The 15,892-nt window shown below is 44.7% G+C and overlaps 1 protein-coding gene across 1 annotated transcript in view; it reads left to right on the forward strand.

Moving 5' to 3' along the window:
- The first annotated feature begins 297 nt into the window (after window positions 1–297).
- LOC109904390 (potassium voltage-gated channel subfamily KQT member 4) overlaps window positions 298–15,892 on the forward strand; it is a 100,873-nt gene continuing 85,278 nt past the window's right edge. The window contains exons 1-2 of the mRNA XM_031789263.1: window positions 298–563; window positions 2,814–3,180. Coding sequence (XP_031645123.1) covers window positions 298–563; window positions 2,814–3,180 — 633 coding nt within the window. The remainder of the gene's footprint in view (window positions 564–2,813; window positions 3,181–15,892) is intronic.

Here is a 15,892-nt window from a genome sequence, read left to right on the forward strand (position 1 = left end):
ATGCGAAATTTTTTTTATGGCTGTGACTTGATTTTTAGAGAACTTAAATTAAATTCAGAGTCCAGACCCAGACTTTTAGAGGGACGAAATTGACTCGCTGTAATTAGTCTTTAGTCCCAAGTAATTATCCGATGCAGACAACCTGATTATGGCTTCGAATTCAGTTGGCTAAATCACCAATGTAGATATGGACTCACTGTTAAATAGGTGATTGAAACTGAATTCCGTTAGATTTAGTACTTATATAGATATACTTTAACCATGTTAAGCACCCCATCAAATAACGGTGGCATTAGAATGTTGGTTCTCCCCGCACCTAACGACGATAGACGGGTTGAGTTTGTGGCTCTTACCGCCGTTCATACGGAGAGGAGTGAACCATCGACCCCGGAGCGCGTGCACCCTTCTCACCGCACCGGGCTCCTCGGTACCCCGCTGCCCGGGCGTCTTGGACCCCGGGCGACCACCTCAGCCTCCAGCAAGCGCTACAGAAAGTTTCAGAACTTCTTGTACAACGTACTGGAAAGACCACGAGGATGGGCATTCATCTACCATGCGTTCATGTAAGTACCCTAATTGTTTTTCAATACAATGTTGTAGGGCCTAGTCATCTCATTTGCGCACGCGGATTTACACTTTCAATAGCTGAATTTGTATATTTACTTTGCCATATCATTTTTTTTTACATGACTTATATTTGCATTGAAACAATTAATTGTATATTGTCATGACTTCCTGAATAATGCACATGCCACGTTTTCCTTTGAGTCATTCCTAATTCATCAGGTGTTGCTTTGTTGGCAATTAGCTCACACGTTCGCAATACATCACAACATGGGACCTCACACTCAATTTCCGCTGCTTAACTTAATGAAATCCCCGATAGAACGGCTTATTATTTAATTTCTCCAAAACCGGCGTTGTTAATTGGAAATAATGTGTAGGCCTACTGCTTGTCTACTTTAAAATCCTTGATACCTGTAGAGGCATTTGTTTTGTACGTCAACACATCTCAGATCAAAAACTACCACTTTTTGCTGATTGTTAGTTGACTAAATATGTTGTTTAGTGTTCGATTATGGCCAGTGTGCAATGGAATCCCTTGAAAAAAACTACAACATCCCGCCCAGGAGTAGTCATAGTGGAGGTCCTACCCTCTTTTAGAACCCGAGAGTGGAAGATTTACTCTGGTGTCTAACATGTAGGCTTAGCATTCACGAACAGTCCCATTAGTCAGAATGTTGCATTTCTTTTTTTAAACTTACTTTACCTGTTTACTGTTTACCTGTTTACCGCAAATTTTTGTCCTTACCCGACTTTCAGTACACTGGTCTGTGTATTTGCGGTTTTATATATTCAATAATGAAGCAAATTTGCACATGACAAACAATGGCTGAGTTTAACCCAACCACAGACCGAACATTGTCCCACATAATCAGATGGCAAATTTCACAAACACTTTCAGTTGATTGCAGGAAACGTGCTGTTACATTCGATTCGGCTGTTGTTGACATATTGTGCATCACGTGCGATGCGTTAGATTGAACATGCAAACGACTGAACCTACCTGCTCCTCAAAGTCGGAAAACAACCCTTTCCTGTGGATATTTCATCTCAATTTCCTACCATCAAAAGGACCAACAGCGCGGACAACCGGTTAAGTGTCTCTTGTATCTTTTTTTAGGGTGTCTTTTTCCCCAGACTGAATAGCCATGGGGTAACCATGGTAACAGTGCGGTTTAGGTAATGTAGGTCCAATTGTGTAAAGACAACATTTCCTTTGAACAAGTTTAGTTTATGGCAGCCTTTTAGTGACAGTAAATAAATGCTTAAACGGAATGGAATCACCAAAACCCGAATCAGTTTATTAGAGATTTTTTTATTCTCCATAACTTAAAGGTAAGTAGTGTAGCCTATGGACAACCATAATAAACCTCTGCTAACTGTGAGTTACAACTTGGGGAAGATCTTTTCCACTCTTAATGTGATCTGTCATTGCTTCGATTTCCCTTTGCACAAGTGTATACAATATATACATAGCCCTATCCAATCCAATAACTCCTCATATAACACTGGGACAGATGAGGTCATCCCCAGCACTCTGAATCCATACAGCTGGGTTGTGTTCACTATGTATGAAACATGGCAACGGTTCAAAACCGAGTGCAACATGAAGTTAACATAACTTGTCCAACAAGAAATGCTTGTTTTAATTTTCCATTGCTCAATGTTTTGAAATGTTTTTCCACAGTGTGCGCTAATGAACACGACTGTGTTTGTATCCAGAGCCAGACCTAAACTCGGGTCTTATCAGAACTACACAGGGCCCGGCACAACACTCCTCTTGGCAACTCATACATAATCTGGGGCTTTTTACTCCACCATAATCAAAGCTCCATTGAGACGCACCACAGCTCTGCTGTGACATCGTCTGATCAGAAAGATTTAAGGTGACCACTCAGCTTTCCTTTCATACCTCTTTGATGATGGTGTGTAAGGGTTTGGAGTTTGGTGTGATGGGGCCGGAACAACTCACAGAAACCACTTTTTAATTAATATTTTTTTTTACAACTGGTAACAAGGACGGGACGCTAGTCACGGTACAACAACTCCAGTCCTCCAGTACCCCTAATGGTACACACTTTTGTTGTAGCCCTGGACAAGCACACCTTTTGGGCTTACTGGAGTTGGGCTGTTGGAGTTAGTGGAGTTGGGGTTAGTGGAATTGGGAAACACTGTGCTACAAGACATTGTCAGGAGTCAATGAGGACAGAGAACCCCCTCCCCCTTAAAACCCACTCCTTGTCCTCCAGTCAGACAACCAGCCACTCCTCGTCCTCCAGTCAGACAGCCAGCCACTCCTCGTCCTCCAGTCAGACAGCCAGCTACTCCTCGTCCTCCAGTCAGACAGCCAGCCACTCCTCGTCCTCCAGTCAGACAGCCAGCCACTCCTCGTCCTCCAGTCAGACAGCCAGCCACTCCTCGTCCTCCAGTCAGACAGCCAGCCACTCCTCGTCCTCCAGTCAGACAGCCAGCCACTCCTCGTCCTCCAGTCAGACAGCCAGCCACTCCTCGTCCTCCAGTCAGACAGCCAGCCACTCCTCGTCCTCCAGTCAGACAGACAGCCAGCCACTCCTCGTCCTCCAGTCAGACAGACAGCCAGCCACTCCTCGTCCTCCAGTCAGACAGACAGCCAGCCACTCCTCGTCCTCCAGTCAGACAGACAGCCAGCCACTCCTCGTCCTCCAGTCAGACAGACAGCCAGCCACTCCTCGTCCTCCAGTCAGACAGACAGCCAGCCACTCCTCGTCCTCCAGTCAGACAGACAGCCAGCCACTCCTCGTCCTCCAGTCAGACAGACAGCCAGCCACTCCTCGTCCTCCAGTCAGACAGACAGACACTCCTCGTCCTGTCTTGCTCTAGTGTATGTTAGTTAGAACTCTATGTATCTGATGTATAAGGCTCTCCTCTGACAGAACTCTGATTAAGGGGAAGTAGTGTGTGTGTCCTCCTCAGTGTCTTGCCCTGTCATCCCTGGTGTTTTACCCTGGGGTTGTTTAGACAAGCCCAGCTGTCTCTGCCAGTGTCACCCTGTGTTTACACCAGAGGGGAAACCCAAGGAGGGCCACAGATACGTATTCTAATGCACTCCTCTTTCCTTATGCTACTGTACACACAGACATGTAGGCCTACATACACAGCAATACACCTTAGTGCAGGCACTCCTCTTGCTTTCCCTCACTCTCTTGTGGTCTTTCTTTTGCCGTCTCGTATGTATGCATGTATACTCACACAGTGCTTGCTGTGTGAACCATCACAACCCTGGCTCTCCCCCATTTAAAGATCATTCCTCGCAGGTACTTAGTCAGTACTGGTGCTATTCCTCTGATATTAGTGGAGCCTATCTCAGAGCTGAGCGAGAGGAAGTTCCTTGTTTCAGATGCCAGGCCCTCCGAGTGTCTCATGGACTGTTCTTACAGACGGGAGAGAGGGGGTTGTCTGCTACTCTCTTGCTCGACTTGCTCTACTCATCAACAGTACTCTATATAGTCCCTACAATTGCCTACATGTTTATCTGTGTGTGTGTGTGTGTGTATGCACTTTGGGTTTGAGTAAGGCTGTTTTCATATGAATTGTATTAGCTGTATCTGCCTAACTGAGCACATCTCCCCCTCAATGTTATTATACCCTGAGGTATGCATTTGTGTGATTTAATTACAATACTCACATAGCATGAGAATAACTACAGTATGGCTGTACAGGAATTATGCTGTGCCAGGGAGCCACCAACCAGCAGCAATCAACTCTGCATCCCACTGCTCGTCTCTGAAGCTAAGCAGGGTCGGTCCTGGTCGGTCCATGGATGGGAGACCAGATGCTGCTGGAAGTGGTGTTTGAGGGCCAGTAGGAGGAACTCTTTCCTCTGGTCTATAGGGCAGTGATTGGGAACAGGGTCCTGTATTTTGGCTGGGATGTTAATCGGTCCTGACTCTCCGTGGTCACTGAATATCCCATGGTAGTTATAGTGAGAGTAGGGGTGTTAACCTCAGTGTCCTGTCTAAATTACCAAACTGGCCCCTCATACCATCATGGACACTCAATCTCCCCAGCTTCCAATTGGCTCATTCAAACCCCCCCACCCCCCGTAACTATTCCCCAGGTCGTTGCAGTAAATGAGAATGTGTTCTCAGTCAATTTACTTGGTAAGAGTGCTAAATAAATACAACAACAAAAAACAATCAGAATTGAATTGAGCCACAGAGTGCTGCTTCGTACGTTGAGTGCTAATATCCCTATCGTTTAATTAGGCCTTAGCTGTGAAGGTGGGGAAGCAGCTGGTGCAGATCTCATTTCTAGAGAGGGTCCCTTTGTGCAGGGTTACATGTATAGGAAAGGAAGTGAAGTAGCCCTCGACTATGTCAGTGTCCTCATGCGCCCTCTTCAGGCCCCCCTTCTCTCAAACGCTAGCATTTGGGGGAGGGCAAATTGATCGTAGATCTGTGCATATGGGCAACTTCTACCCAAAAGCTCTTCCTTGGACACCCCCCTTCAGTCTCTCAAGCTTCCGCTGCAGCAGCTGAACCAGAGATGCAGAGACAACACCGTTCACAGGGTTCCTCTGGTTTCACCACCTGGCCGCACACATTTTCTTTCTCTCTCTATTGAGATTCCAGACCGGTGACGTTTTGACTAGAGAGCTGGCAGGACTCTGGGTGAGAACTGAAGAGGAGGCTGAACTGAAAGCTATGTGTCCTATGAGAACCTGGGAGAATATGAAGGGGTCGTTAAGACCGACAATGATTCTCCATCCAAAATTGTACCCTATTCCCTATATAGTACCCTACTTTTGGGCACTGGTGAAAATATAGGGATTATAGTGCACTATATAGGGATTATAGGGTGCTATTTGGGATATCTGCTGCTCTTCCTGACAACCTGGTCCTAGGAATTCCTGTGCTCACCATCCTGAACTGTTGCTAAGACACACAGTGAATTCATACGCCCGACGAGCTTCCGTTTAAATATCTTGGAGACCATTAAGTGCCACATTTTAAAACGGGAGGTTCACTTACTTAAAAGCCTGAAACCTCTGTCACCCTTCAGCCAACTTCCTACACCTAGGACATCAGGCCTGGGCTGTCTGGGTTTGTAAGAAGAGTGTGATGTGTGTTAGGAGAATAGGGACCTTGGTAAACTGTGTGGTGTCAACCTGTCAGATGCCTGGCATTCAGCTGGATTAGATTCATCTAGCAATATTCTATCTGACCTATGACTCCTCACCCATTCCCACCCGCCACCCATGCCACATATAGATGATCACATGACCACCTCCTCTCCCTACAGGGGTCCCTCCTGATCAGGGGACATTGTTCGCATCCCAAATGGCACCCTATTCCCTATATATTGCACTACTTTTGACCAGCGCCCATAGGGTGCGTCTGTCAGACTGGACTGTGTGTACCATTCGGTGCCAGGCCAAATCCCAGAACGGAGCTGTTAGGCAACAATGTCTTATACTTTTTAGCTAGGGGTGGGGTGGGGAAGTCACTCATAGATCCTTGAGCACAATGTTCCTGTCCAGTGTGGGATGGGACAGGAAAAGGAAGCATAAGAGAGAACTGACCAGAGGGAGTGATTGATTCTATGGAGGGAGGGTGAAAATACACCATCTATTATTGATTTCTTTCTGTTATAGGAACAGAAGGGAGAGTAGAGATGGCCTAGGAGCAACAGAACAGAAGTGGGAGTATAGATGGCCTAGGAGCAACAGAACAGAAGTGGGACTATAGATGGCCTAGGAGCAACAGAACAGAAGTGGGACTATAGATGGCCTAGGAGCAACAGAACAGAAGTGGGACTATAGATGGCCTAGGAGCAACAGAACAGAAGTGGGACTATAGATGGCCTAGGAGCAACAGAACAGAAGTGGGACTATAGATGGCCTAAGAGCAACAGAACAGAAGTGGGACTATAGATGGCCTAGAAGCAACAGAACAGAAGTGGGAGTATAGATGGCCTAGGAGCAACAGAACAGAAGTGGGAGTATAGATGGCCTAGGAGCTTCAGAAAGGAGTTGACGATTGTACGTGTCTAGCTCTAATAGGTTTGAGAGTCCAGGGCCTGTATTCACAAAGCCTCTTAAAGTAGGAGGGTTGATGATCTAGGATCAGTTTAGCCTTTAAGATCATAATGAATAAGATTATTTGGACCTGAGCTTAGATCAGTACTCCTACTCTGAAAAGTTTTGTGGATACTGCTTTACAGATCATTAGGATCTGTAAAGCAAAACTGATCCTTGATCAGCCATCCTTCTCTTTGAGTCTTTATGAATACTAATTGAGATGCTACCTACTGTGGGTCAGAGACAGACAACAGGTTTTACAAGGTAACCAATGACATGAGCCAGCTGAGGGCAAGGCAAACTGAGCTCTTACTCTCCCTCGACGGCCATTCTCGCCTTAGTCTCTGTGTCTCTCAGATATACGTGAATTGAGTAAGGAATGAAAGGATGTTTTGAACTGAACTGAGAAACTGGGGAGGCCAGAAAGTTCAGGACAGTAGAGGTGTTTAGAGAAGGCTGGGTTGAAATACCTGAAACTGGCAGAGTTCTTAGAATGTAAATGGTGTGAGGACAACAAAGCCAAGTCTCCCTCACCATCCCGTACATCTCTCTCCTCTCTTCTCAATTCAAGGGCTTTATTGGCATGGGAAACGTGTTCACATTGCCAAAGCAAGTGATAGATAATTAAATTAACCGTAAGCATTACACTTACTAAAGTTCCAAAAGAATTAAGACATTTCAAATGTCATATTATGCATATATACAGTGTTGTAATAATGTGCAAATAGTTACAAAAGGGAAAATCAATAAACATAAATATAGGTTGTATTTACAATGGTGTTTGTTCACTGGTTGCCCTTTTCTTGTGGCAACCGGTCACAAATATTGATGCTGTAATTGCACACTGTGGTATTTCACCCCGTAGATATGGGAGTTTATCAAAATTTGATTTGTTTTCAAGTTCTTTGTAGTTCTGTGTAATGAGGGAAATATGTATCTCTATGGTCATACATTTGGCAGGAGGTTAGGAAATGCAGCTCAGTTTCCACCTCATTGTGTGAGCAAATCAAATCAAATCAAATTTATTTATATAGCCCTTCGTACATCAGCTGATATCTCAAAGTGCTGTACAGAAACCCAGCCTAAAACCCCAAACAGCAAGCAATGCAGGTGTAGAAGCACGGTGGCTAGGAAAAACTCCCTAGAAAGGCCAATACCTAGGAAGAAACCTAGAGAGGAACCAGGCTATGTGGGGTGGCCAGTCCTCTTCTGGCTGTGCCGGGTGGAGATTATAACAGAACATGGCCAAGATGTTCAAATGTTCATAAATGACCAGCATGGTCGAATAATAATAAGGCAGAACAGTTGAAACTGGAGCAGCAGCATGGCCAGGTGGACTGGGGACAGCAAGGAGTCATCATGTCAGGTAGTCCTGGGGCATGGTCCTAGGGCTCAGGTCAGTTGAAACTGGAACAGCAGCATGGCCAGGTGGACTGGGGACAGCAAGGAGTCATCATGTCAGGTAGTCCTGGGGCATGGTCCTAGGGCTCAGGTCCTCCGAGAGAGAGAAAGAAAGAGAGAAGGAGAGAATTAGAGAACGCACACTTAGATTCACACAGGACACCGAATAGGACAGGAGAAGTACTCCAGATATAACAAACTGACCCCAGCCCCCCGACACATAAACTACTGCAGCATAAATACTGGAGGCTGAGACAGGAGGTGAGCAGTGTGCACATAGCCTGCCTTCTCTTGAGAGCCAGGTCTGCCTTCAGTGGCCTTTCTCAATAGCAAGGCTATGCTCACTGTCGGTCTGTACATAGTTAAAAGCTTTCCTTTAATTTTGGATCAGTCACAGTGGTCAGGTATTCTGCCACTGTAACCTCTCTCTCTCTCAATCTCTCTCTCGCTCTGTAAGCCCCTCACCCCTCTCATCCCCCCTCTCGGGCTCCCTCTCTATTCCCCCCCCTCTCTAAACCCCTCTCGCTCTCTCCCTTCTCTAACCCCATCTCCCCCTCTCACTCCCTCTCCCCATCTGTAAACCCCCCTCTCTCCAACCCCCCCCCCCCCCCCATCTCTCTGTTGCTCTCCCTCGCTAAACCTCTGTCTTCATTAGGCCTCATTATGCCCTGCACTTTATTCTCTACAGTGCACTGCTTTTAACCAGAGCCTTATTGGGGACATAGGGAATAGAGTGCCATGTGGAACTCAGCCTGGGAGACTGACGCTAATTCCAGCAGCTCTGCACACTACCCCTTTGATAAAAGAGCACAGTTTGTTATTTTTACATACCACTCATGTGAAGGAAACAATAATTATGTAATTGAGTGGCTAATGAGATTAGGGTGATCGTAACTGGATTGGATCAGGTCTGGTTTGTGTTCCTCTGATCTGAATCGAGGGGGTGTTATTCTACTGGACTGGGAAGGGTTCTGTGAGCTTAACTTCTGAGCTTTTGAGGTGTCTCTGTCAGTCTCTCATTCCCTCTCATCCCTCTCTCTATCGAAGTGTATCACTTCCTCTCTCCTCTACCCCGCTTCCCCCTTGTCCCCCTCTCCCTGCCTGTCTGTCCAGCCGTGGGTCTCTGTCATGTGCTTGACGTCTCTTTCGATGGCCTGTCAGATATCTGTCAAAGCCCCTTTTCGGAGCGGCCAGCACAACCAGCTAGTACGGAGGTGTGACTGGAAGCAAGGGGACAGATGCAGAGAGAGAATAATATTTTGAGAGGGAAGTGAGACTTGGATGGAAACAGTGAAAGACGGGTAAATATTTGTGACGGGATGACGCTAGAGAGGGATTGATGTAGAGGATGACATTGGAATGAAAATCGAGTGAAGGGAGGCCTCCCGAGTGGGCACAGTGGTCTAAGGCACTGCATCGCAGTGCTAGAGGTGTCACTATAGACCCAGGTTCGATCACGGGCAGGATCACAACTGGCCGCGATCGGGAGTCCCATAGGGCGGAGCACAATTGGCCCAGCGCCCTCCGGGTTAGGGGAGGGTTTTGCCATGAGGGCTTTACTTGGCCCATCGTGCTCTAGCGACTCCTTGTGGCCGGGCACGTGCAGGCTGACCTTGGTGGTCAGGTGAACGTTTTTTCCTCCAACACATTGGTGCGGCTGGCTTCCGGGTTAAGCGGGCGGATGTTAAGAAGCACGGTTTGGCAGGTCATGTTCGGAGGACGCAGGACTCTATCTTCGCCTCCCATGTCCGTTGGGGAGTTGCAGCGATGAGACGAGATGGCAATTGGGGATAAAAAGCAGGTAAAACCCTTGACTTTTTTGACATGTTACGTTACGGCCTTATTCTAAAATTTATTCAATAAAAACTCAGCAGTCTACACACACTACTCCGTAATGACAAAACAAGAACAGGTTTTTAGAATATATAAAAAACAGAAATACCTTATTTACAGAAGTGTTCAGACCCTTGGCTATGAGACTTGAAATTGAGCTCTAGTGTATCCTGTTTCCATTGATCGTCCTTGAGATGTTTTCTAGAATTTGATTGGACATGACTTGGGAAATGCCTTTTTTTTAAAAGATTAACTTGGATTTGCTAACAACGTGCCATTGGAACACAGGAGTGATGGTTGCTGATAATGGGCCTCTGTACGCCTATATAGATATTCCATAAAAAATCTGCCGTTTCGCGCAACAAAAGTAATTTACAACATTAACGATGTCTACACTGTATTTCTGATCAATTTGATGTTATTTTAATGGCCAAAAACTTGCTTTTCTTTCAAAAACAAGGACATTTCTAAGTGACCCTAAACTTTTGAACAGTATATGTAAACTCAGCAAAAAAAGAAACGTCCCTTTTTCAGGACCATGTCTTTGAAAGATAATTTGTAAAAAAAATACAAATAACTTCACAGATCTTCATTGTAAAGGGTTTAAACACTGTTTCCCATGCACCTGTGGAACGGTCATCAAGACACTAACAGCTTACAGACGGTAGGCAATTAAGGTCTCAGTTATGAAAAGACACTTAGGACACTAAAGAGGCCTTTCTACTGTCTCTGGAAAAACACCAAAAGAAAGATGCCCAGGGTCCCTGCTCATCTGCGTGAACGTGCCTTAGGCATGCTGCAATCAGGCATGAGGACTGCAGATGTGGCCAAGGCAATAAATTGCAATATCTGTACTGTGAGACACCTAAGACAGCACTACAGGACGGACAGCTGATCGTCCTCGCAGTGGCAGACCATGTGTAACAACACCTGCACAGGATCGGTACATCCGAACATCACACCTGCGGGACAGGTACAGGATGGGAACAACAACTGCCCGAGTTACACCAGGAACACACAATCCCATCAGTGCTCAGACTGTCCGCAATGGGCTGAGAGAGGCTGGACTGAGGGATTGTAGGCCTGTTTTAAGGCAGGTCCTCACCAGACGGCACCGGCAACAACGTTGCCTATCGGCACAAACCCACCGTCTCTGGACCAGACAGGACTGGCAAAACTTGCCCTTCCCTGACGAATCGCGGTTTTGTCTCACCAGGGGTGATGGTGGGATTCACGTTTTATCGTCGAAGGATTGAGCGTTCCACCGAGGCTTGAACTCTGGAGCAGGCTCATCCTGACTTGACCCTCCAGCATGACAATGCCACCACGCACAGAACGAGCAGTATGGCTGATTTCCTGCAAGACAGGAATGTCAGTGTTCTGCCGTGGCCAGTGACAAGCCCGGATCTCAATCCCATTGAGCACGTCTGGGACGTGTTGGATCGGAGGTTGAGGGCTAGAGCCCCCCCCAGAAATGTCCAGGAACTTGCAGGTGTCTTGGTGGAAGAGTGGGGTAACATCTCACAGCAAGAACTGGCAAATCTGGTGCAGTCCATGAGGAGGAGATGCACTGCATTACTTAATGCAGCTGGTGGCTACACCAGATACTGTTACTTTTGATTTGGATTTCAATTGACTGATTTACTCATATGAACTAACTCAGTAAAATGTTAGATTGTTGCATGCATATATAATATATAATTCGAATACTGAGCTATATTATGCTCAAATTTAAATATAAACGTATTATTTTATACTAAATACAATTGCTCAAAGATTTTGTTGAACTTTTTATGGCTGGGGGGCAGTATTGAGTAGCTTGGATGAATAAGGTGCCTAAAGTAAACAGCCTGTTCCTCAGTCTCAGTTTCTAATATATGCATTTTATTATTAGTATTGGATAGAAAACACTAAAGTTTCTAAAACTGTTTGAATGATGTCTGTGAGTATAACAGAACTCATATGGCAGGCAAAATCCTGAGTTGAAATCAAAACAGGAAGTCCGAAATCTGAGTTTTGTATGTATTCACCAGAGTCCCCAATGAAATCCCCTTGAGATATGAATGATGTTGCACTGCCTAGGGGTTCTACTAGATGTCAACCATCAATAGAAATTATAATGAGACTTTTATGATGTTGTGGGAGTGCATGATAACAGAATCAGTCAGGTGTCTGGCAGTCAGCCATTTTCTGATCATGTTTTTTCCTCGTGGTAGTCACTTGTGTTCCATTGCTCACGAAGGCAAGAAGGAGTACTCCGGTTTGAACTTTATTGAAGCTATATGTTAAAAACATCCTAATGATTGATTCTGTACTTAGTTTGAAATGTTTCTTCGACAGGTAATATCACTTAAAAAAAAAAAATCCGATATAACACTGACCAGAATTAGCGTTTGGATATGTATACCAAACGCGCTAACAAAAGAAGGTATTTGGACATAAATAACAGACATTTGCGGACATTTTCGAACAAAACAAACATTTATTGTGGACCTGGGATTCCTGGAGTGCTTTCTGATGTAGATCATCAAAGGTAAGGGAATATTTAGCATGTAATTTCTTGTTTATGTTGACGCCATCCTTGCGGCTGTGGTGTTTTTACTTCTGAGTGCCGTCTCAGATTATTGCATGTGTTTCTTTTTCCGTAAAGTTTAAAAAAAATCTGACACAGCGGTTGCATTAAGGAGAGGTATATCTATAATTCCATGTGTATACTTCTGTGTATACTTTTGTATTATCATCTACATTTATGATGAGTATTTATGTTGAATGATGTGGCTATGCAAAATCACTGGATGTTTTTGGAACTAGTGAATCTAATACGCCAATGTAAACTCAGATATTCTGATATAAATATGCATGTATTGTGTAACATGAAGTCCTATGAGTGTCATCTGAAAATTATCGAAGGTTAGTGATTAATTTGATCTCTTTGTGCTTTTTCTCTCTCTCTTTGGCTGGTAAAATTGGCTGTGTATTTTAGTGAGTTGTTGGTGACCTAACATAATCGTTTGTGGTGCTTTCCCCGTGAATCCTATTTGAAATCGGACACTGTGGTGGGATTAACAACAAGACTACCTTGAAAACGATATAAAATACATGTATGTTTGAGGAATTTTAATTATGAGATTTCTGTTCTTTTGAATATGGTGCCCTGTACTTTCACTGGTTGTTGTTATATCGCTCCCGGTAACAGGATCTCAGCCATAAGAAGTTTAAGAAGTAAAATATTTTTATCTCAAAGGTAGGGGTCAAAAAGATTAACACCTGTTTTTCAATACCTTTCAGTACCTCCCCTTACTAAGATAATGGAACTGAGCTTTTTTCTAAAACGTTTTATGAGTTCGAGAACACATTGGGAGGGATTTTAGACCATTCCTTCACACAGAATCCTTCCAGATCCTTAAACTGAGCTGATGGACTGCCCTCTTCAATTCAAACCACAGGTTTTCAATGGGGTTCAAGTTTGGAGACTGAGATGACCTTTGCAAAATGTTGATGTTGTGGCCAATTTCTGTTGATTTGTGCTTGGGCTTATTGTCTTGCTGGAAGATCCACTTGCGACCAAGTTTCAACATCCTGGCAGAGGCAACCGGGTTTTTGGCTAAAATGTCCTGGTACTGGGTAAAGTTCATGATGCCGTTGACCTTAACAAGGGCCTCCGGACCAGTGGAAGCAAAGTAGCCCTGTAACATCAAAGGTGCACCACCATATTGTACAGTAGGTATGAGGTACTTTTCTCCATGTGCTTCTATTTTCAATGCCAAACCCACCACTGGTGTGCATGGCCAAAGCTCTATTTTCATGACATCTGACCAAAACACTAGTTCCAATCCAAGTGCCAATGCCGTTTAGCAAACTCCAGACGTTTTACATTTGTTGGACGACATGAAAGTAGAGTTCTTTGACCAGACCCTTAATGTACAATGATCCATTTTATGACCATCTTATTAAAACAATTCCATACGTTTGCTTAGATTGCAATATCTACTAAGGGCTTAGACCTACAGGGGTTAAGTAAGCGTTACAGTGGACAGTCAAACCTGGCAGGTCCTGGGGATGGGACAGATGAGTGGAGGGGGGACCGTTAGGACGGTGGCGTCGAAGACTGCCAGAAAAGCTCTACGCACAATGGCAGTCCTACTGGGAAACGCAGTGTCCTGTTGAGGGTGGTTTTGTCCCAAATGGCACCCTATTCCCTACATACTGCACAACTATGGGCCCTGGTCAAAAGTACTGCACTATATAGGGAATAGGGTGCTATTTGGGACAGAGGGTCTTGTGACGCGTCACCCAGTTAAAAGGTTAAGGCAGCGCTGTGCCTGTGAGTGTTAAATCCTGTTTATAGACAAAGAGCTAGAGTGTGTTCTCTGGTTTGTGGATACTGTCATCTTCCGTAACTGGTGGTACTGTGAGAGAGAGAGCTGGCATGCTGTAACCATCAACACATCTCTCTCCAACACCTTATACTATTACACCAGCACTATTTTGCAACACATTATAGGCCCCTTAATTCCATCTATTTCACATTGTGCCCCCCCCCAAATAAAAATGGTCTGTGTGCAAGCGTCTGTTACTAAAAATACTGACCTGCTGAAAAAGTGTTTGCGCTTGCAAAGTGCTTTCAATGGTTCTGACCTGTTCATTTTGGAAACACTGAAACCACTCTAAACGGTTTGCTCCAGTTTTGAGGTTATGAACGTAACTCATGACCCACACCATGACCAGTCAGTCAGTCAGTTTGCCCCCAGCACCACCAGTGTTTCACAAAGAGCAGTGAGAATGCCCTGCAGGCAGCTCTGCTATGGTAACTAGCATAAAATCTGTTTTTAAACCTAATCTTAACCACACTGCTAACCTAAATGCCTAAAGGCGTCAGCATGTTTCAGTTTGGCCTGCGCCTAACCGAACGAGTGTGCTCGCATACTCCCTTAAAACACCTTCACTTGTGATTAACATAAATTCACTGAAAACCCCAGTCAGGTCACCTGTGATATAAGTCAGTATTAAACATCCATCCATGTCGGGAGATTGCATAGAAACCAGTTACTAGGGGCAACAGTGAGTGCTCTTACCTTCAAGTTTGCACACACTGTACATAGTTTTTTTCTATTGTATTATTGACTGTTTGTTTATTCAATGTGTGACTCTGTTTGTGTCGCACTGCTTTGCTTTACCTTGGCCAGGTTGCAGTTGTAAATGAGAACTTGTTCTCAACTAGCCTACCTGGTTAAATAAAGGTGAAAAAAAGTAGGTTTCGGTAAGAATCTGCCTCTGATTTCCAAAGGTTCCAAGTTCGAATCCAGCGATAGAAAGTTGTTTTTAAGATTTTGGTTTTAAGCCTAACCCAAACTTAACCCTTACCCTAACCATTTGGAGTTTGTGGAGTTAATGTTAAAAAAGGTATTATGTTAGGGTTAAGTTAATATACCTAAACTTAACCTTAAACACTTCGACATTTTCTGTTTCCAACAACTTTGAAATTTGACATTTTGAGAAACCTGGATGAACGTCTAATTCTGATGTGAGACTGAGAGTTAGTTGGAAAACCCACAGTGCTCTTTGTCTCACATCACACACCTAAACTATAGTCTACTGCAGCCTATCAAAAATAATTTCCTATTAGAAATGATCACTTTTTAAATAATCCAATCCTCCTGCTGCAGGATTATTTTAGACCTGTGATGAAACTGGTCAAATTTAAGATCCTACATCTAACTCATTTAGTTGTTCTTATAGAAGGTAAACAGTTTTCTAGTCCTGATGGTGACCGGTCACCTATACTGCGCACACACGCTCTCCACTTGCTTTTGTCTCCCTGTTGCCCCCACGTCAACCACCACTGCACTCATTGACATAGTGCTAGCAAGATTAATCTACCCTAATATAGTGACACACACACACACACACACACACTCCACAGATCCAAGGAAGCCCTTGTTCTTGTTCCTGGGAAGTCCCAGGTCCAAGGACCCTGTCACTCGCTCTCTCTCTGGCTGTACCCGGCCAGCAGCGTGGTGGAAGGCCTGGCTGCTT

The sequence above is a fragment of the Oncorhynchus kisutch genome, linkage group LG14 (assembly GCF_002021735.2).
Source record: "Oncorhynchus kisutch isolate 150728-3 linkage group LG14, Okis_V2, whole genome shotgun sequence".
Classification (NCBI taxonomy): Eukaryota; Metazoa; Chordata; class Actinopteri; order Salmoniformes; family Salmonidae; genus Oncorhynchus; species Oncorhynchus kisutch.